The following is a 24,002-nucleotide window of genomic DNA, read 5'->3' as shown; positions in this document are numbered from 1 at the left end:
GGTTTTAAGTAAACACTAGAGGCCACCAACACTTTTAACAATTCAATAACGCTAAACATTCTATCATTTAAATGAAGGTAAGAATTTTGGAGAAAAACATACCATCCTACAAATAATCCTACTTCAATTAAGTATGTGCTCTGTTCCGTAGATAAAGAGAGGAATACTGGATCAGAAAACTGTGTACTGCATTCGCATACAGTTTTAATGACTATATCAAAATTTATTGGGAATCTTTCGAGCCCACAAAAAAAACATTGTGAATGTGGGGGGCATAGTCATGGACACCATTATGGTAATATAAACGATGTCATTGTCTTATCTGTCAACAGAAGAGGTACCTTTGCTCATCATGAAATTTCACTTAGTTTATCTGCCAAATACCCAGGAACTGGAAATTTTTTTAAAAAGAATTAATGCATTTTCACTAAATAATCAATAGAGTTCCATCTTAACACCAGGACATTAAGACCCATGAATTTCACAATTTTGTAAGAGGCACCCTTGCTCATCATAACTATGCACCTAGTTTATTAGCTAAATACATAGCAGTAAAGAACACAAATTTCAAAGAATTAATGCAATTTTACTATATAATCCATAGAGCTCCACCCTAACACCAGAGAACCAATCCCAGGTGCCTTCAAGTTCAAAAATTTAAGAAAAGGGCACTCTCTGCACTTAGTATATCTGCTAAATATTGCTCATCATTACTGTGCACTTAGTATGTCTGCTGAATACCAAGGTGCAGGGAAGAAGATTTTCAAAGAAATAATGCATTTTCACTAATCAGTACTGCCCCCCCCCCACCTTAATGGTACAATCCTTGACCCAAGGACCATGAATTTCACAATTTGGAAGAGACACCCTTTCTGATCATACATGTAACCATACACTTAAGTTGTCTGCTTAATATACAGAGGGATAAAACGTTTCTTAAATAATTTATGCATTTTTAATATATGATTAATAGAGTCCTGCCCTAACACCTGAACCACTGACCCATGGGCCATGAAATTCATAATTCTGGAAAAGGAACCCTGGCTCATCATAACCATGCACTTAAGATTTCTGTGCTTAAAACCAAGTAGCAAAGATTTTTCAGAGAAAAAAATGCATTTTCACTATGTAATCAATACAATTACAAACTAACAGGTCCACCTCCTTTTTGAGTACTGCAAGTTGTTTTAATTCTACGGTGTTAAAATTTCATGATTTCTCAAAAAGTACCAATCGCGATGGTTTTAATTTCATGCTGCGAGAAATTAATTTAAATTTCGTATAAGCATTTAAACGTTTTTAAAAACTAATGATAGCATTCACAATGGATTTCATTTCGCAGAAAAACGATGAATTGCGAACATAGTGAAATTAAAACCATCGGGATTATTTGCCAATCTTCAGTATTTTGATCCACTTGGTCAAGTGTTCTGGTTTTGGCCAGGGCTCTATTAATTTGTATTCTACTGAGAGAAGTTATTCTCCTTTGCTTTTCACCTATGATAATTAATTACTGTAAATGATGTAACTGAAATGTTGATAGAAAAAGAGAATTATGCAATAATTTTTAACTGTATAATACAAAAAAGCATCAAAACTATGCACTTACTTTGTTTAATACCCAGGTGCAGAGAAGAATTTAAAAGAAATAATTCACTTTCACTATATGATCTATATAGCCCCACCTAGCACCAGAACCCTGACCCTGGGGCCATGAATTTCACAATTTTGGTAGAGGGCTCAATGTTTATTACAATCATGCCATCAATCTGACAGCTTGAAGTCAAGGAGTAGAGAAGATTTTTAAAGATTGCATTAATTTTGATAGATTTAGCCCCATCCCTCAGGCCTGGGGGGATTTAATTCACATATTTTGTTCCCTTTCACCCATAGTTGCTAGATGCCAAATTGGTTGAAATTCATTTGGTTCAGCAGTTTCAGAGAAAAAAGCTGAAAACATTCAAATGTTAATGCACAAGGAACAACAAAAACATACAGAAATAGGTCACCTGAGACAGAGTGACTCAGTTTGGGTTAGAAGGCAGCTGGTTCAAGTGTTAGACACTGGAATACTAATTTCCTTGCTAATATTAGAACTTTAGATGCATGAACATGTAATTATCTTATATAAAATGTATACTTTTTACATTCACTCCACGAGCCATAATACCAAAACATATCTTCACATACATGTATGTGTACATGTAAAATAAGGTCCAGCCTTGTTTTTTCAAAGTCAATAGGATTCAGGAAAAACCTTGCGATATCGAACATTTCAGATACTGAGATTAAAATATGTATTTAAAAAAAAAAAAGAAAAAAAGAAAAAAAAAAAGCTGTTGGGACTTCAACATACCCATCCATGTTCAACTGCAAATTCCCTCCAAAATCAGACAATGAATAACATCACTGGTTCTCAATTTTATAATAACTTTATAATAATCTTATATTGTACAGATAGTTTTATTAAATATTGCACTAACACCATTTTTCTATGATATTTTAGTTTTTGGTCTTTGTTTTCTTGGCCTCTATATTAGTCAGTATTTCATCCCATTGGACAAACTGCCTGGATACCAAGGTAATCTACTTGTTGTCAAGGAGACAATTCTATTATACTTCAGAGATTGTTGGTACTCTATTCATTCATTCATTGGGGGGGGGGGGGGGGAGAGAGAGTTTATACAACAATCAAAGAACAGTGAGTACTGATAGAGGGTGGGATGAATGAATAAAATGTTATGAGAATCTGTAAAATGATATGGGAATAATGAAAGTTTATTGCAATTTTTCACAATACATGTATTCGATAAGCAAACTTATTTTATTTGCGTCTTTATGATGGGCACATATATTAATTGAAGTTGTTAAACAATTCATTATATAAAATTTTCTACATAAGGTGAACTGTTTATTTTAAAATAAGGTTTGAAGAATTATAGAATGTGCTGAAATGTCAGAAACAAAAGTTCGATCGTTTCAAGGTTTTTTGGCTACATGTACAATTGTGGTGTGCAATCATAATTGCAAATTTAAAACAAAAACATATTTGAGGATTCCAAAGCATGGGTAGGCAGACAGAAATTATATATTCAAGTAGTGGATTATAATATCTTCATATTAATTTTTTTATAAATCCTAGTAATGTGTCAAAACCAGTTTACCCTCATTTTTAAATTAAGGGAAGCAAAGGTCCTAATATATTCATGTAAAGACCATACATACTTGGGTAGTAAAGTTACAACAAATGGAGAAACAGAGACTGATATCAAAGAGAGACTTTCCAAAGCAAGAGCAGCATTTAACACCTGCAAGCTGTTTGGAGATCAAGTCAGTACATCACTAGGATAAAACTAAAATTATACTTTTGCAGTGGCTTGCAATCCCAATGGCTTTTAAAAGAAAAATGGGCAGCGTGCAGTCACATAGTCTTACTTTATTTATTATTCTAGATTTCTTACAGGAACTTTGTTTCTACCATTGTTTTATGGGTAGGTGTTAAATAATATTCTTGTGTAAAGCAAAAGTTACTGTCAGTTACTGCTGGTATTGCTTTAATAAAACACTATCATTAATCAGTGAAGTCATTAAATCAAAGGTGTAATATCTACAGAAACAAACAAGAGGCCCATGGGTCACATCGCTCACCTGAGCACATTGGCTAGGCAAAAGCACAAATCAGTTCAGTATTGAAAAGATTACTCCGGGGGGGGGGGTTACTTGAGAAGATTTTAAAAAAATTTTCCCATATATTCCTTTGTAAAAATTTGATCCCCCATTGTGGTTCCTCCCTATCCCAGGGGTCATCATTTGAACTTGAATCTACACTGCCTGAGGATGCTTCCATATCAATATGACTCAACATAGCTTTCCTGTTCTTGAAAAGAAATATTTTTTCTATATGTTCTTATGTAAAACTTTCGATCCCCCAATGGGCCCCACCCATCCCCTGGGGGTCATCATTTGAACAAAATTTTATCTACACTACCTGAGGATGCTTCCATATCAAAATGACTAATCATGGTTTGCAGTTCTTCAGAAGAAGATATTTTCCTATATATTTCTATTTAAGACTTTGTGGCCCCATCCTACCCACGGGGGTCATGATTTGAACAAAATAGAATCTACACTACCTGAGGATGCTTCCACATAAATATGATCAATCAGGGCTTTGCTGTTCCTGAGAAGAAGATTTTTAAAATTTTTCCTATACATTTCTATGTAAAACTTTGATCCTCCATTGTGGCCCCATCCTACCCCCGGGGGCACATGATCTGAATAAATTTGAATCTACCCTACCTGAGGATGCTTCCATATAAATATGAACAATCTGGGCTTTGCTATTCTTGAGAAGAAGATTTTTCCTATATATTTCTACGTAAAACTTTGATCCTCCATTGTGGCCCCGCCCTAACCCCGGGGGTCATTGAATCTGCACTACCTGAGGATGCTTCCATATAAATATGACTCATCATGGCTTTGCTGTGCTTGAGAAGAAGATTTTTGAAGATTTTTCCTATATATTTCTATGTAAAACTTTGATCCTCCATTGTGCCCCCCCCCTACCCCTGGGGGTCATGATTTGAACAAAATAGAATCTACACTACCTGAGTATGCTTCCATATGAATATGACTCATTGTGGCTTTGCTGCTCTTGAGAAGAAGATTTTTAAAGATTTTTATGCCCCCGGCTCGAAAGATCCCGGGGGTATATTGTTTTTGTCCTGTCTGTCTGTTTATCTGTTTGTCTGTTTGTCCGTTTGTCTGTTGTCAACTTTAACCTTGCCCATAACTTTTGATTGGTTGGAGCTATGACTTTCATATTTCACATGTGTATTCCTTGTGACAAGACCTTTCTTTGGGTACCATCATATTTGACCTTTTGACCTTGACCTTGGAGTTTGACCCACTTTTGCAAAATTTTATGAGACTTTAACCTTGGCCATAACTTCTGAACAGTTGGTGCTTGGGGTTTCAAACTTCGCATGTGTATTCTTTGTGACAAGGCCTTCCTTTGGATACCAACCACTTTGACCTTTTGACCTTGACCTTGGAATTTGACCTACTTTTGAAAAACTTTAACCTTGGCCATAACTTTTGAACAGTTGGTGCTTAGGGTTTCAAACTTCACATGTGTATTCCTTGTGACAAGACCTTCCTCTGGATATCAACCACTTTGACCCTTTGACCTTGACCTAGGAGTTTGACCTACTTTTGAAAAACTTTAACCTTGGCCATAACTTTTGAATGGTTGGAGCTAGGGCTTTCATACTTCACATATGTAATCCTTGCGACGAGACCTTCCTTTGGTTACCAACCACCACTTTGACCTTTTGACCTTGACCTAGGAATTTGACCTACTTTTGAAAAACTTTAACCTTGGCCATAACTTTTGAATGGTTGATGCTAGGGCTTTCATACTTCACATATGTAATCCTTGTGACAAGACCTTCCTTTGGATACCAACCACTTTGACCCTTTGACCTTGACCTAGGAGTTTGACCTACTTTTGAAAAACTTTAACCTTGGCCATAACTTTTGAATGGTTGGTGCTAGGGCTTTCATACTTCACATATGTAATCCTTGTGACAAGATCTTCCTTTGGATACCAACCACTTTGACCTTGACCTTGACGTTTGACTTTTATTTAAAAAACTTTAACCTTCGCCATAACTTTTGAACAGTTGTATCTAGGTCTTTCAAATTTCACAGGTGTATTCCTTGAAACAAGACCTTTCTTTGGGTATCAACATTTTTTATCTTTTGGCCTGGATTTTGACTTGCATTTGAAGAAACTTTAACCTTCGCCATAAGCTGCCATACGGGGGCATCAGTGTTTCACAAACACATCTTGTTCCTATATATTTCTATGTAAAACTTTGATCCTCCATTGTGCCCCCCCCCTACCCCTGGGGGTCATGATTTGAACAAACTTGAATCTACACTACCTAAGGATGCTTCCATATAAATATGACTCATCATGACTTTGCTGTTCCTGAGAAGAAGATTTTTAAAGATTTTTCCTATATATTTCTATGTAAAACTTTGATCCTCCATTGTGGCCATGCCCTACCCCCGGGGGTCATGGATTGAACAAATTTGAATCTACACCACCTGAGGATGCTTCCATATAAATATGACTTATCATGACTTTGCTGTTCTTGAGAATGAGATTTTTAAGGATTTTTCTTATATATTTCTATGTAAAACTTTGATCCTCCATTGTTGCCCCGCCCTACCCCCGGGGGTCATGGTTTGAGCAAACTTGAATCTATGCTACCCGAGGATGCTTCCATATAAATATGACTCATCATGGCTTTGCTGTTCTTGAGAAGAAGATTTTTAAAGATTTTTCCTATATATTTCTATGTAAAACTTTGATCCTCTATTGTGGCCCCGCCCTACCCCCGGGTCATGATTTGAACAAACATAAATGTACACTACCTGAAGACGCTTCCACATGAGTTTCATCTTTCCTGGCCCTATGGTTCTTGAGAAGAAGATTTTTAAATGATGCATTTATTTTATTCACTAATTCTTAATTATCTCCCCTTGAAAGAGGGCGTGGCCCTTCATTTGAACAAACTTGAATCCCCTTCACCCAAGGATACTTTGTGGCAAGTTTGGTTGAAATTGGCCCAGTGGTTCTGGAGAAGAAGATGAAAATGTGAAAAGTTTACGACAACGACAAATTTTGATAAGAAAAGCTCACTTAAGCCTTTGGCTCAGGTGAGCTAAAAACAAATCAAAAAGGACGATGATATATTTTTTATCATTGAAAACTGTAAATAACACCGCACTACATTTGCAAAAGCTTAAATCCAACAGTAGTGTCCAACTTCATGGTGGCGGAAGATAGTTTTTTTTAATGCCAAACATGTGCCGAGGGGGTACACATATACATGCGATTCATAAAAACATGTACATGGGGACAGTTTTCCAGGGGCTCATTAATTACACTTCATATGCCCATGGCTCACAAATTATGTCAACAAATTACATGTAATCTGCCTAGTAGAGTGCACATGTACCAAAAATGCACCTGGGGACTCCCCAAATTTTGGCTTGTTTTTCCAAGATTTGGGCCTCAGTCGCACCCATACAACCCACCCCCAGGCCCGAGCGAGCAGGATAAAACACCCAGTAGTCTGTAAATTAATGCATGCCCTAATGAAAATTCACCAATTGATATGGGGCCATTCACCTTCCGTCTGAGATACACACCTTCTTCTAAGGCCTACTGCTTTTCAGCTGAATTTCCTCTGCAACTGACCATGTGTCTTAGTTTTGCATTTACAACTCTGTATACGATAAGCGTCATAGTGACACCTACATGTTGCACATCATTTTTTTCAGCAAGCACTCTGCTACACTGCAAATGTGTCCCATAATTATTCTAATCATTTTTCTACATAAAATATCACATCAAACAGGGGATATCTCAGTTTTTTAAGAAATTTGACCGGGTCTTTAGTACGAAACTATCCCCTGCCACCCATGATGTAATGCATGTCTAGTCAATTCGTACACAAATTGATTCGTACACAAGGAGTCAATTAGTATACAAAGCACCCAGAAGTCAATTTGTACACAAGGTTTTCCTGTATACAAAGTGAGGAGTCAATTTGCTTTTTCTTACAAAATTCCATACAAAATGAGAAGTCTATTTTCTATTTTGAATGGATTAACTCATAAAGATGTATAAGATTTTGAATATTTTTGTACATGTCTTTAAAATGGAATCCTGTTTAGTAGAAACTGATAATCAGTTACAAAATTACCTTTATCTAATGTATTATGATGTAATCTGATAGAAATATCCAGAGTAATGGAAATTCATGATTTATGTAATAATTTATAAATTTTTGTTAATGTACATTCTATTTTTCTTCGAAACTGTCAAAAGTAGATATATAAAAAAAAATCATAATGCAAAACATAACGTATTTTTTCATTATTTTGTCTCCGCAAAAAATCATCGCTAGGGTCCTGTGAGGATTTACTGTTGTTTATTCATAACCCAGAATGGCAGCATAAGACTGTGGCTATAGATAGCCACCGTCAAAAAAATATCATTACTGTATATTATCATAAAACTGAGATTAACTAATATATCTCTGACCTGTGAGGTCATTTGTCTAAACTTTACATAGGACAAACAGGATGACTGTCAGATGGACCAAAATGTCTCCTGTTCTTTGATCTAAGAATACTGTACATTCCTTATTGAACTTGAGTACCTAATATCACAAAATGACTCACAAATGTCAAATTACGAGAACAGGAATTTGTGAATGGACTGTTGATTTTTAACATTGTATTTCAGCAATATAAAGATTAAAGCAACTATCTTTACTGTGCGAGTGGTGCTTTATGTGAAAGTGCACACTATAATATATTCAGGATTCTACAGTAAGAATTAAATCTAACATTTATCTGAAGGATACAATATTGTTATATGTTGCCAGCAACTTTCTTGCTTCTTCAGTAAGCTCTGAAGTTTGGTCCTGAAATCAAATTACAAACAAATCAGTCCAATGATACATCTTTGTACCTGTAAATTTTCAATCGTTTCCCATAATTCATCTTTTAAAAATTGTGTGCGTTCATTGTCAAATATCTCTGAGTTACACTTTTAAAAATCATATGCGTTCATTGTCATATATCTCTGAGTTACACACAGGTGGGTACTTTGAAATCCTACCTGCTGTTTTATCTGAATATGACTCAAGGCCTCAAACTTTTCTGTAAACTTTGGAGTAGCTGTAAAATAAATCATTTACATATAATGTACCCTGTAGATTTTGAATACTTTGATAAATTGTGCTGATTGTGTGTATAATATGATCATGATTTAAGGCCATATTTAACAGTCAAGGTTACTGGAACTATCAAGTTACATGTATATTCATTTGACTAACTTCTTGAATCCATAAATGAAAATAACTTGATACTTTGCTAAATTCATTCTTTCTTTGGCAATATATTGTTGTCTCAATTTAAGGACATACGCAACGTACCTTACCTACTGATAATTTTTCAAGATATTCTTAATTTAAGATTATGGTGCCATCAGATGTTCGTAGACAAAAAATCAGCAGGCATTACCAGGGGTTTTGAAAAGATATCAATTAATGAAAATTCTTGTATAATTCAAAGAAAAATATACAAAAATTACTAAACATATATTCTAGATGTTTTGTTTATCCAGACTTATTCTAGAAGAAGTGTACAACAGCATATATAGACATTAAATGTAGCACTCGATTCCTTTAAGTATGGGAACTCTTCAACTCCAGGGAAAAAGAAAATAAAGTTCAAACTACGTTGCGTATGTCCTTAAGGTTCACATTTCAAATTAAAAATTTCAATCATTGTTGCTGTTGAGCTCAAACTTTTGTCCTTTATTCTTTAAAATCTAAAACAGACTAAATTCTTTACAAAATCATTATATATACATGTATATGTATTTAGTTAATGCTTTAAAAATTTTGTATTTTTTACAGTTTTATACAGGATTGTATGAAAAATAAAAATACAAGGGAAAATAAGCAGGAGTAATCTCTGTAAACTTTCTAATCTCACTCTACATTTAAGGTGTTCACTGTCCAACGTTGACTTTAATTCTTCCATCATTTCCAAATGTTTGGCTTGGCCCCTCAAAAATTCTTCCTCTGTCAAATCAAAGAAAATCTTTTTTATTAAACATCAAACAACATTAATAGTGAACAACTAATAATATATATATATATATATATATATATATATATATATATATATATATATATATATATATATATATATATATATATATATATATATATATATATATATATATATATATATATATATATATATATATATATATATATATATATATATATATATATATATATATATATATATATATATATATATATATATATATATATATATTAGGGATGGCAATCGAATACAGAATTGCTAATCGGTTAACCGCAAGACGTTCCGACCGATTAACCGGTTAACCGTATCAATATACGCATTTTCTTGATGTACATACTTTTTTCCTAAGTAGTTCTATTCATATATACAAGAAGACTGATAAAATCTAGATGTTAAATCATTTTATTTGTCTTGATTCTTGATTTTAAAAAAAACCCACATGCTTCTCTATTTTATTTTAGTTTCAATGTAGACTAGAAAAAAATTAAGAAAACCACGAATTATGACTGAGAAATAATTGCTATTTTCCCAAAGCAGATTTCACATACGTTCATTCAGCACTGACACCATACTAAGTCTGAAATACATAACTTAATTAATTTACAAAGTTTGTGTAGTAATTTATTCGATAGATAACTGCAAAAAACATACAAATTTGCAGTTCTCAATGATCATTTAATTATCATTAAAGAAATACAAGGACGGTGAGGGTAACGACATGGTGTTTAAACACTAATTAACACTTCAAACACAAAGTGACCAATTACAATACAATCTCAATCCGGAGAACCATAATTACATCCAAGTCAGCTTGGATATGTGAAAACGCTGAATTTCTAACGATTATAGACATTTTTTTTTTCCAAAAAAAAGAAAGAATTTTAAGAAAATTAGGTTCAAATTTTTATAAATTTTATTTTTTCCGACAAACTGATTACAGATTTTCTAACCGATTGCCATCTTTCCGACCAAGTAATCAGTTAACCGGTTACAAATTGCCACCCCAAATATATATATATATATATATATATATATATATATATATATATATATATATATATATATATATATATATATATATATATATATATATATATATATATATATTATTGAATCAAAAAAAGGAGGTCCATGAGCCTTTACAGTCACTTAAGTGTCACTCACTTTGCAAGTTTTCTTCTCAGTTAAGATTTTCTTTTTATAAACTTATCAACTCCTTTTTAAAACTTGAGAGCCCCTTGGTCCAAATTGCAATGAATTACAAATCTGAACTGAAAGTAAGGGAAGATATTTCCCAAAGTATATTTTTATGGATAAAATTAATTAGAACATAAGGAATTGACAGCACCCCTCCCCCTTCCCTCTTTTCCCTGACTTGTCTTTGCATTATAATTTGACAGTTTCTTGTCCTGTAATCTTGAGAAAAGAAAAAGATTTTAAAATGTACTTCCATCTTTCTTTTAAAAAAATTAACTAATTTTGTGACACTATCCCTCTCCTAAGGACCATGATTTAACAATTTTTACTTATTTTAAGCATGCTTCCATTTTGGACGATAGTCCTTGATGGGGAAATATTTTTGTAATACATTTCAGAGTACCGGTAAAAAAAATTTAAATTCTCTTTGTGATCTCATTTTGCCCCAAAGTCAATGATTAGAATAAACTTGAATCTACAGTACATCCAGATACAAGAAAATATTTACAAACATACAAACAAATATTATTTGTAGTTTGAAAATCTTGAGAAGATGAATTGAAAATTTTCTTCCCCCAATTTTTGTTTTCTTTGTAAGTCTCAAGTCCTTTTGTAGCCTCACCCCCTTCTCTAGGAGGACACAGTTTAACCAGTTTGATTCTATACCATATCTCCTTCCCCAGGGGCCACAGTTTAACCAGTTTGAGTACCACATTCCCTGCCCCTGGTGCCACAGTTGAACTAAACTGATTCTATGCCAAATCCCTAGCCCCAGGGGTCACAGTTTAACAAGTTTGGTTCTATACTACCATCACCTGCCCCACAGGCCACAGTTACTGCAGACACCCCCGACCCCCACTCTAGATCCACGCATGGGGGAAATCCTACTGTAGAGCCAGTTTTCTGGGAAGAAAAGTTTTAGAGGGGAAAGCCTACTCTACAAGACCATTATTTTGTAATAAGAAGGGGACTAGTCCTACATTATGATTTGAATAACTTATTAGTAAATCTCCATTACTAAACAATCATGACATGTGAAAGTTATAAATGAATGACTCAGGGGACTGGAAAAAATAGAAGTAGAACAAATTTCCTACTTGAAATCTACAACTTAACAATACAGTATATACAATGTTCATATTGAGAGTAACACATGTATGAGCCATTCCCTGCTATAGATTTATGATATACAGTATGTAGTTATTGGGAGTAACAGATGTATGAGCCATTCCCTGCTATAAATTTATGATATACAGTATGTAGTTATTGGGAGTAACACATGTATGAGCCATTCCCTGCTATAGATTTATGATATACAGTATGTAGTTATTGGGAGTAACACATGTATGTGTCATTACCTGCTATATATAGATTTATGATATACAGTAAGTAGTTATTGGGAGTAACACATGTATGAGCCATTCCCTGCTATAGATTTATATGATATACAGTATGTAGTTATTGGGAGTAACACATGTATGAGCCATTCCCTGCTATAGATTTATGATATACAGTATGTAGTTATTAGGAGTAACACATGTACCGGTATATGCAATTACCTTATGATATACAGTATGAAGCTATTGAGAGTAACACATATGTCATTACCGGTACTTGCTATAGATTTATGATATACAGTATGTAGTTATTGGGAGTAATTGGGAGCACTGATTACCTGCTATGATAACTTCTTCCTTAGCTTCATCACTCATTGTCATTTCATCAGTATAGGCTGGATCTAAATACTTCTGTACTTCCTTGGCTGGAAACATTAAAATGAAAATATTGTACAAATGTAGCCCTTTCATGAGGTCAATCCATAGATATATTGACTTGACATCTATATATGGAAAGATCTCATGAAAGGGCTACATCTATTATTTCATTTTTACAAAAGGCCACATTCGTTACAATTTTTTTTAAATGAAGATTGTCTGGATGTAATAAAAAAGTATATTATTAGAAAGTACAAGTAAACCCTATTACCGGGTATTTGCTGATTAACCACATTATCTGGAAAATTTATATGCTTTGAATAAAATATGCCAGCAAATCATGTCATTAATTACCTTCATCTTACCAAAGCGTCCCTTGTCCATCACTTGAAAGTACAGGTCAACCCGAGTTTTTTAATGTTTATATTTAGAAAGACCCCTTCAATCCTCATTTCTTTACTTTGACACATGATATCAAAATCAATCAATGATTGTATGAAAATAATATGTCCTTCTACCTGTTAAGTTCATGATAAGTTTTGAAGCCACAGGGAAGGAAAATTATATTGTAAACACCCATTGAACTGAATCATCAATCAGGTCATAATTAAATAAAGCCTAGAATATTAGTTTGAATATTGAGCTTGTTATTTATTCTTTTTATGTTTCAGAGTAATTTACAGAACATCCTGTACTGTCATTTAATATGTAAATAAGGTACACTTGTATGGAAAAGGTAATCAATACATGATCAGTAAAACTAGTCTAATCTGGACACCACTGGTTCCAAAGAAATTGGCCAGATTAGGCAAATTCCAGATTAGGCAAAATTCTGGATTAGACAACATCTTAAACAATTGAATTTACTGAAAGGGACTTTAAGTTTCCATCATATTACACAAGATATCAGAATATACAACATCCGGATTAGTCAAGTTTCCAGGGGTTGAAATATACGGTAGCCCGACGCCGGGGGCTAGTCATCTTAAGACTTGGGCTAGATAATTTAAATGTAATGATAGTCCCTCGAACTAGCAGAACAAAAAAATTTCTCGATTGTCAGTTTACCATAGCTTTTTTATGTAGGCAGCTAAGGCTAGTTTCTTTTGACTGAGAACTAAGTTTATTTGTTCCTGTCACTAAAGCGTTTGACACTTAAATTTGTTATGTTTTCATTTTGCATGAAAATTGTAGGGCTAGTTAGTTTGATATTGTTCCTGTCACTAAAGCGTTTGACACTTAAATTTGTTATGTTTTCATTTTGCATGAAAATTGTAGGGCTAGTTAGTTTGATATTTGGGCTAGTAAATTTTAACTGATCAGTTGCCCCTGGGCTAGTGGATTTTCCAGAAAAATTTCAACCCCTGGTTTCACTGTATTTCTTATCTAATAGACATAAGGTTCATCTATATTACATATAAGCAAATAAAACTGTACTATTATAATAAATAATCAAATTACAGTGTACTGATTTTCTTACATTTTCCGTAAATCTCAGATATCCTCTTCTTATTTCTGGTTGCAGTAAAAATCTTTTCTTGAATGTTGGCAAGTTTTTCTATGCACTGAAACCATTAAAAGCTATAAACAGTAAGTATGGACTAGACAGAAATCTATCAAATAATTACATATTTAGTCCAATGTGTATTGCTGTCATCATTGCTGAAATCCTTCGCTTATGTGATTTTTGTGAGAACATTTTTAATTTTACAGAAGAGCTGTGCTGTTTGGGGCCTTTCATTGTGAAGAATCTATAATACATATAAAATGTAAATTTATGATGGCATGACTTGACGCTGGCTATAGTTTTGATGTCTCTATGCCATCTAATATGTCTAACTTTAAATTTATTGAAATTAAACAACTGTAATCGGATGTTTTAGATAATATTTACAGCTTATTGATAATATCAAGATTTTTTTTTCATCTTTAATCTAAATCATAGATATGAATTTATCATGAAAACAGAGAAAGAGTCATGCTATTTCATAAAAGTCTGTATAGAAGTGTTGCACAAATGCAAAGATTCAAGTTGTGAAAATTATGCCATCTGACAGGAGGCATGGTTAGAGACTAAATTAAATAAAATAACTTTATCAAATGCCTTGAAAAAGAAACATTTTCAAACATGAATGGTTTTTTCCCTTTAAATCAGTACACTGCATCATCCTGAGTTGACAGCTTCTTGGATTATGTTTTCTAGAATTCCACCATCTGTTTATCATACTTCTACTTTGTATGCCCTTGAGTTGGCAAGTATCTATTTTAAGTGAATCAGTCACCATTTCTGTGTCTTTGTCTGTTTGTAATTTTAACTTCACTCAACATTAAGTCAAAACTTCTGATGCATGTCAAGTAAACAACATGGAAACTTCACATTTAGCACAAACATAATTTAGAGACAGAGGTTATATTGACTGGGTCAAGGTCATCTGTGTTAGAAATGTATATTAAATTCTTTTCTAGTCCATATCTTGGTAAAAGACAACTAGAAACATACTCTTGGCCACAACAGTAGTGTCATGACCATGTATGAACAGTCATTAGACGAAAGTCATTGTTAATGTGTCCCTATTTCAATTGGGCCTTGCTGGGGACATTCATTTTCATAATTATCTTGTTTTGCAAAAATGAAAATAAATATAGTTACTAACTGATATTGTCAAGTGCAATAACTAATATGACTTTATTCTATTTAATGACTGTTTTTACAGATTCCTATCAAAGATTAGACATATAACAACAATCAGCCCTAAATCCAAATACATGTACAATTCAACTTTCATACAAGGAATTTCTGGGAGCAACTGTATAAGGGCCCATATTGCCTAGGTCTGCTAGCAATTCAGTGTTTTCTAGAGACAAAAAAAAAAAAAATAATGAAACACAAAACAAAACAAAACAAAAAAAACTAATATTAAGGATTACCTTGACAGAAAAAAAAGAAAAGAAACCCATATTTGTTGAATAGTCTCCAAAGCAAAAGAAGTGAATTATTCTGATTTATTCATTATGGAAAATCCTTGTAACTAAAGTCCCTACAGACAAGTTTTATTGTACATATAAATGGGATTTCTAATATAGATAAAGTACCATTGCAATATTGGTCAAAAGTGAATAAATAAATAATATATAAAATCTTCAATACCCCACCCGGTTATGTGAAAAAGTGATACACTAAGTATATGAACTTTGCAAGTGCATATATGTACAATATATATTATCTCAAAAACACAGAAAATCAAACACATAACTGTGAGTATATATAGTAGTATAAATGTATCTAGCAGATAAACATCGTAACTACCTCATCTGCCCTCTTTTTGTCCTGCACAGATCAAAAGAAAAAAAGTACATATACAACAATATGTTCATCATGCACACACTACAGTAAAGGTACAATATAACATCAACACTCAACAGTGATACAAGTCACATAACTTACTATAGGGGGAGATAATTCTAATCTAAGTGACATATATACTGTGAACAATTCAGAGAGTATGGCAGCTAGTAAATATGAAACAATGAGAAAATGTGTAGAATATTATTTTATTTATCAAGATATATTATGGTTTGAAGGTACATACAAGCTCAAAAAGGTTTACTATGATTATCATTAATATGGTGTTTATTTATAATCAGGGTTTGGAATTAGCTGCAAGTCCAAGGCAAGTAAAAAATGTGTCGGACTAATAAACTTCATAAAGCACTAGTCCAAATTTGACTATATTTGTTGAATTGGTTTTGATATATTTAGTAAGATTTGGTTAGATTATTCTAACTTGTCATCATGGTCATTCAATGGCACTACCGACATAAAAACAGGTTGCGCACAGCCCATCAAACGGTCATTTACTTCTGTTTGGTGGTCAGTCTCCCATATCAGAGATGAAATATACTGACCAAATGGTAGTCTTTTCTATTCGAATCCAATTTTTATTAAAAAAAAAAAAGCAAAGGTGCATTTGCATAGGCATCAGCGAATTTTAGTAAACATATTCCTTGCATAGTTCGATCAATTTTCCGGGTGAAATTTCTGCTTAACTTTGTAAAAAAGATACCTATAGTTGTTCGTAACAGCAGAACTTCTTGCTCAATCAATCAAAAAAAAATGATTGTGTCTATAGTTGGATAAAAATTCTATTTTGTCCAGTGGTTTAACTCTTTTGAAGTTAACTTTCAATCGCTCTTTGGATCTTCGTCAATATCTATTTTCATAAAAGCCTGTTAAACACGAGCTCCTAATAATTTACTGGTATGGTGGGCACTTACTGCTATAAAATTTAATTTTGTACACTTGAATGTAATATTTGTTGTTATTTTTTTCTTTTAGGATAAGTTGCAAATTCCATGTGACCTTTTCTTAATATGCATATTAATGATGAATTTAATATATTTAATAAATGATTTTAAATAAAAGATTTACAAATTCAGTGACAGTTGCAATTCTTGTTTTTATTCAAAGTGCATCGTTTTAAAACAATAATTATATCATAATCTCACTGTATATCTCACTGTATATCCTACTCTTATAAAAAGTATAATGCCATTGCGTACAAAATGAAAGGAAATAAAAGCAAAAACTTATTTTTCTTTTTATTTCCTAATTTAAAATTAACACTTATGTGCCTCTGTAGTTAAATCCGACTTTAAACCATGTTAAAGAAAGAACATCATTCATCGAATTTATTGGTTTGCATTATTTGATTGGTTGCCCAGAAGATTGAAATAGAAAGTAAGCAACACAATTTACAAGTGCAACGTCGTTGGGGAAGAAGGGGATTTTTCTTTTTAAGTAAAAATGGAGAAATATTGCACTGGTTAATGTACTAGAAAATCTTGTCAAATATTTGAACAACTCTTTGCAAAAAATTCCACGATAAATTACGGATTTTTTCATTAAGAACACCAATAAATACCTATATTATATTCCACATGGGTTAAAATTATGCGCCATTTCATGCCAATCCATGGAATTAACGACTTTTCTCTTCCAAATAGTCAGTAAATACCATCTCTAATATGGGAGATTGATGGGAGTTCAAAGACCCTTTTTTGGGCTGTGCCCAACCTGATAAATGTTTTGGTACTTCATTCAGGTCAAGCACAATACCCCGATAAAGGTATATAGCTTGATAAAACTATACATGTATAGCTTTATCAAGGTATTACAAATACCTTGATCAAGGTATTTTATGTAATGAAATTACCAAAAAAAATCTTAAAAAATTAAATTTAAAAGTCGAATTATGAGTTGTGGTCAGTGTGTTCACTCGAACCTGAAAAGTACTCAGGTATCAAAAAGACAGCATAAAAGAACGTCTCCTCACACGACATGCTTTTATACTGATTTCTTTGTGTTTGAGTAGTTTACATGCATGAGTGAATTTACTGACAACAACTCAGAACTCGACTATCAGTATTTATTTTTTTAGGATTTTTTTCTCTGTCTGTATCTGTATCTGTAAATTGTAGAATCCAGTTATGGCTTTTTACAACAGTAGAGAGAGCGCCGGATGTTATTGCAGGCGTCGATGTTCCTGTAGGGCAGTCTTAAATTCCTGTAGTTTTTGCACGCACGATTGAGTCCGGTAGGTGATTCCAGTGTATGCACGTGTCCACAAAAAAATGAGGGTTAATATTGTGGTGTTCTGCTGGTGGGTATGACTAAGCCTTTGCTGTTGTTACACACATGTTTCTGGACTATATTTGTTGTATGGTGGTCCCTGAAATGTCCTGGTTTAATTTGGTGTTTGGGTTTGGCCTTTGTTATGAATGAGTGAGGAGGCAATGATGGCACCAACCCCTCAACCACTTTGTACATGAGTGTAAGTCTCAGACTTGTTCTTCTTTCCTTAAGGGTGTCAATGTCGAGGCTCTTTCTCATGATGTTATTGCTCCCGGGTTCCTGTTGCTGTATTCCTTTTTAAAAAATCTTATGGCTCTGTTTTGTATCTTTTCTAATTTTATCAATATCCCCTTTGAGGTATGGATTCCAGATAGTAGCTCCATATTCCATGATGGATCTAAAAAGGGATATACATGTATATGCGGTTTTTCTGCATTGCTCTGGGACATTTCGGAGATTCTGTCTTAAGAAGCCTAAGGTGGTGTTTGCTTTCTTACTGATATTATTTCTTTTTTGTATTTTTCATTACATAAAATACCTTGATCAAGGTATTTGTAAAACCTTAATAAAGCTATATACATTTGTAGCTTTATCAAGGTATATACCTTTACCAGGGTATTGTGCTGGACCTGTCATTATCATAATTATGATTATATAAAACTAATACCACCACATTATTCGTAATAATATCAGGTCCAACAAAATCTCTTGATTTAGCTATACAAAATTAAATAAGGCAAAGCTTAATTAAGCTATTTTAATTGGTTGCTTGCAATTTTATTTCAATATTATTTTATCTTAAAAAATGTCAAAATTATAAATAAATCAAATAATAATTGCATACGGTCAAATGCCACAATGCATCAAAGTTACTTTAAAGCTCCCCAAGTTGAGACGTACCTTGGGATAAAATGCATCTTTCTCTGAGCTTCCAAACACCTTATTTCAATTATATCTAATCTGTTCTCTAGTGCATCTAATTCATGGTCAGCCATGTTGAATTGAAAGGGCTAATATCTGTAAATAGTCATAAAAGACTTCACAAAAGTATTTAAAAAAAACGTAAAACTCTACTTTGAAAACACATATTTTTCACAACCCCAGTAGTGTTTTCTACCTAAATTAATTATTCATAAGTACTGAAAGGTAAAAAAAAAAAAGGAAATAAAAAACCAAACCCAATGATAATATCTAAAAATCTTAGCCTTCCGAATTTCCCCTCTTCTAATCCCGGAAAAGGAAGCACAAGGTACACGTCACAACATTGACTATAGTGACAGGCAAAGACATTAAAGTTGATTTAAAGAAGAATGAAGCTTAACACACGCTACTTGGTTTTGTTGGGTTTCCTAGCTCTGTTTTCACTTTCTTTGGCTGCAGAATCAAGCAACGAGGAAGAGAAGGTTGATCAAGAAAAAGTAGATTATGCGAAAGGTTCAGTTTGTGGACACTGAATACTGCAAGGTAGGACAAAGTTTGTGAAATGCAGAGGAACCAGGAAATAATTTGTGATTTTAAGCATTTAAGTCTGTATAAACGGAATTTAAATTGTCATTGAAATAGTTTTGTTGCAGTTGTTATATGAAATGGTGAAGTCGCTGTCTAAAAGGAATGCAAACTTTTAAACTTTAAATTATAAATATATAAGCTAAGAAGATAAAAAAAGAAAAATCCTTTTCAGTTCTGCAAGCTGTGTTATAAAAACTGCCCATGTGAAACTAGTCCATCAAAGCCCAACTGTAAAATGTGCAAGGTAAGTTGTAGATATAGTTTCGTAGGTGATTGCAGAGCTGTACTGTTCAAGATCGTAGTAGCTCTACATAGCTCCTAGAATCTTTTGATACAAGAGTTAACGTCGCAGCTATTGCAGAAAAAATTTACATAACCCGTTTAGCGGGTTATGTATTTCTTCTGCAGCAGCTGCAATGTTAATTACTGTACTAACAACCGAGGAAAGCATTTTATTGTTTAATACAATCTAGATATCTAACATGTCTAACTTAACAGCTAGGCTAGATTCTATGATCAGGAAAACAGCCCTGGATTTTAAAAAGGGGTGTTTTGAAAATAAATACGGTAAATGAATTATTTAATATTTAATAAATAATATGAAGAAAAATACTCGAGTATTGAATTTTTAAATAGAATTAAGATCTCTGTTTTCTGGATAATAACATAATTTTTGTCCAAAAATATATACTTTTAACTATTAAACAATAATAATTTAGAGAAAGTAACTCAACATACATAAAAAATATTTTTCTACGAGATTCATGCAACATGCACAAAAATGAATCACTATGACTTATTTTAACATAAGCTGTTAAATGTATCCATAATGTGGATTTAGGGTTGTCCATAAGAATTATATAGAAGGGGACATTTAAAAATAGGATTTCTTGGGTTACTCCCCTTGTAGGAGTAGAGGGGCAATGCCAGGATAACTGGAAGATTATGTCATTAAAGGCAGGGAAATTCCCTGACCCCCATGTCTTATGCACAACCCTGTGGATTTATTTTTAAGGAAAAACAAGAGTCTATCCTACTTGTGTCAATGAAAGGCAGCTTGTCTGCAATGATTTTGTTGGCCTGCTCTAATTGTCTTTGTAAATGGAACTGTACTGTCTTCAACTGGTTCTCCCTACAAATACAATGATACATGTACACATGGTTCTCTCCAGGTATATGAAAACACAATTAAAAATATAATAAATTCACACTATCAGTTCTTTGTTTTTCTTAATTTTTAAGATTTTTTTACACACATCTTTGCAGTTGAATATGAGTAATTGACTTTTATGATTTTAAATAATGGCAATTACTCTTAGTATATCAATGCTTTGATTTGTTCCTATAAAAATCATATTGCTGTATGACTAACATGTACCCTTAATTTGTAATTATTAGAACTAAAATGTCACATCTATATTCGATGGTTAGAATTCTTACGCAATGTCTGTCCATGACCTGCAGGTTTTGATTTCCTTCTCCATTGTCTGACACTTGACCTGCAGGAACCAATAAAAAAGTTAGGCAGAATACTGTATACAGGGTTATTTTTCGCCCTATCTTATTTTCGTCCCGTCACAAACAATTTTGCCCCATTTTGAATTCGCCCAGACACAGTTCTGTTCAAGAGATAGTGCCGTCTTTGAATTCGCCCCATTTTAAATTCGCCCAAATGCGACGAGGGCGAAAGGATCGAAAATGTATACAGTATACATATACACAAAAATGACATAATGGATATCTCTCATAATGCCATAACATTTCATGTGTAAAGATGTATGGTCCACATGTGCTAAGTATTTTTTGTAATACATGGATACTATCGACTAGATCTGTTTATCATATGTTCAAATGACTAAAAATATTCTTTCCACTTATCACATGTCTCGTGCCTAAGTTGTAATCAAAGAAATTATTCTCTGCTTGCAAAAAAAAACTTGTGAATAATCAGCATAAACATCTATTGAAAAAGAGCATGAGACCTTTCAAACATGTGATGAGGTAAAAATCTTGTTTTTGTTTACTAGTAGAATTTTAGTTTTACCACCTATTTACCTCAAACCATGTAAAAAAAAAAAAATTGGTTTATTCATTTAAGTAGACTGTTTTTAACACTGCTCTTCTGCTCTTGTACCCTGATTCCATCAAATTAATCAGCTTTCCACAACACCTAATATGCACTTCTGAAATCTCAGGTTTACGATTGAAGAAAAACTATTTAGTGTACATGTGTGCATTATCAGCAGTCATTATTGTGGAACCACAATAATAATTTTTTAAATTAAATCTTCCAATTTCTTTTTCTCTGGAACAGATAAAAACTAGAGTGTGTAATTTTCGTAAATTGAGAAATTTTACACTGTACATTTGTAAATAATAGATGGTGATAAATTGTCTGAGATAAAAAAAAAATCAGATATACATCTTTAAGTGTACAAACAGTAAACTATAATGGGTAGCTCAACTGTTAACATGTGTATACAGTTGAGCTACCCATTATGCTTTATTTAACATTAACATTAACCTTGCTTTTACCTTAATTCTAATTAGAATATTTTTTTTTTCATTTCCACATAAGCCACCCTTCTTTGACACCCCCCTCCCCCATGTATTACCTCCAGCATGGCTTTTTCCTCCTGTAATTTGTCTATCTGGGCTTTGTCCATCTGTACTGTGTTATCTAATACTTCTTGGTGCTGACTGAATTTCTTCTCATAGTCCTTGACTAATTTCTCTAGCTCCTCCAATCGACTCTGGTACTTCTGGTTACTCTCTGCCCTCTGCATAGACAAAATACTGAAAAACTCCACTATACTCAATATTTATGGGATATCATGGTGTCCTGTTTATTTTGTTAGGGATATTCATAGTAACCTGTTTATTTTTGGAGGGATATTTATGGTGACCTGTTTATTTTTGGAGTGATACTGTAAGTCGTTTTAATTCCACAGTGTTAAAATTTCACGATTTCTCAAAAAGTACCAATCGCAATTGTTTTAATTTCACACTGCAAGAAATTAATTCTAATTTTGTATAAGCATTTAAACGTTTCTAAAAACTAACAATACCATTCACGATGGGTTTAATTTCGCGGAAAAATGATAAATCACGAACATAGTGAAATTAAAGCCATCTTGATTATTTGCCAATCTACAGTATTTATGGTGACCTGTTTATGAAGCCTTTCATTCTCCTGTATCTTGTTCATGAGTTCTTCATTGTACACTGAAGAAGGAGATGGAAGATTTACCGGGGTCGCATCATGTTTATGCTGAAATCAGATAATGTCATTATTTACCTACTCTTCATATATACTTCATTTTCAAATTTAAATTGACATATTGTGTTCTAAATTTAATGAGTTAATTTAAATAGAAATTTTTTTTAAAAGATTATGTACAGTTGAACTTCGGTATCTCGAACACAGATATCTCGAATACCATGGATATGTCGAAGTGATTCCCAACTACATAATCTTTAAGTATTTTACCCTCGATATCTTGAATCCTCGGATATCTCGAAATTTTTTCTCGGTCCCATCAAGTTCGAGATAACGAGGTTTGACTGTATTATATTTTAACTCTACTATGCATGGTACATGTAATGCTAGTTCTCGTTTATTGGTAACAGGTATGTATCTACAATGTACAGTATTTCAGTTAACTTTCTTTCAACACTACAGATCAGGTAATTTGATTAAAAATGTAACTTCCAAACACATCAATCTTCATGTTGTGAAATTGGACCTTGTGTTTCTTTTTGTTGGCTTCAGCTTCATCAAGTTCTTCTTGGAGAATCAGTACTCTTGTTGACAACTGCTGATTTCGGAAGGTCAAGCTGTCCACTTCCTGTTCATATTTACGAACCGACTGCTCACACTCTTTGAGTTTTTCCTGGTAAAGCATTTATTAATTCTGTACATCATATGATGTCAAGCATTTTAAAATAACCACTGCCTTAACAATCAGTCTCGGCTTATACTTTGGACATGCTTCAATGTTCTCAGAAATGATATAAATATTACAAGAAATCTACCAACATACATGTTAACTCTACCGCTTAAGGTGGAAGTCTACCGCTTTTTTACTCCATCTCCCGCCTACCGCTTTTATTCGTAAATCTACCGATTTTCTAAAAAAAAACAATGTTTGGTTCGCTTGGGTAGCCTTTTTAAAGCCATTCATCATAAAATCTTATTAGATATTGCTTGATTTGAACTGGGAGCATACAAACGTTTATTTTAA

General features: G+C 33.1%; 2 protein-coding genes across 2 annotated transcripts; both read right to left on the bottom strand.

The window, feature by feature from the left end:
• Positions 1 to 2,408: 2,408 nt before the first annotated feature.
• Positions 2,409 to 18,507, bottom strand: LOC133182448 (dynactin subunit 3-like). Its single transcript, XM_061317298.1, has 8 exons — positions 18,313 to 18,507; positions 15,925 to 15,945; positions 14,098 to 14,182; positions 12,578 to 12,664; positions 9,591 to 9,674; positions 8,705 to 8,763; positions 8,448 to 8,507; positions 2,409 to 2,586 (listed from the first exon to the last, which is right to left on the bottom strand). The coding sequence occupies exons 1-8, from the start codon at positions 18,505 to 18,507 to the stop codon at positions 2,503 to 2,505; spliced, it is 675 nt and encodes a 224-aa protein (XP_061173282.1). The 3' UTR covers positions 2,409 to 2,502.
• On the bottom strand, positions 15,586 to 23,663 carry LOC133182447 (protein phosphatase 1 regulatory subunit 21-like). The gene is made up of 7 exons (XM_061317297.1): positions 23,505 to 23,663; positions 22,928 to 23,029; positions 22,374 to 22,538; positions 21,199 to 21,257; positions 20,796 to 20,890; positions 19,150 to 19,266; positions 15,586 to 15,945 (listed from the first exon to the last, which is right to left on the bottom strand). Exons 1-6 carry the CDS (start codon positions 23,661 to 23,663, stop codon positions 19,226 to 19,228), a joined length of 621 nt encoding a protein of 206 aa, XP_061173281.1. The 3' UTR covers positions 15,586 to 15,945; positions 19,150 to 19,225.
• Positions 23,664 to 24,002: the final 339 nt, after the last annotated feature.

Source organism: Saccostrea echinata, unplaced genomic scaffold (assembly GCF_033153115.1).
Source record: "Saccostrea echinata isolate AGI-Se365-2 ecotype Australia unplaced genomic scaffold, CSIRO_AGI_Sech_v1 ptg000009l, whole genome shotgun sequence".
Lineage (NCBI taxonomy): Eukaryota > Metazoa > Mollusca > Bivalvia > Ostreida > Ostreidae > Saccostrea > Saccostrea echinata.
Note: the sequence above shows the minus strand (reverse complement) of the source record. Positions and strands in the feature narration are given on the sequence as shown.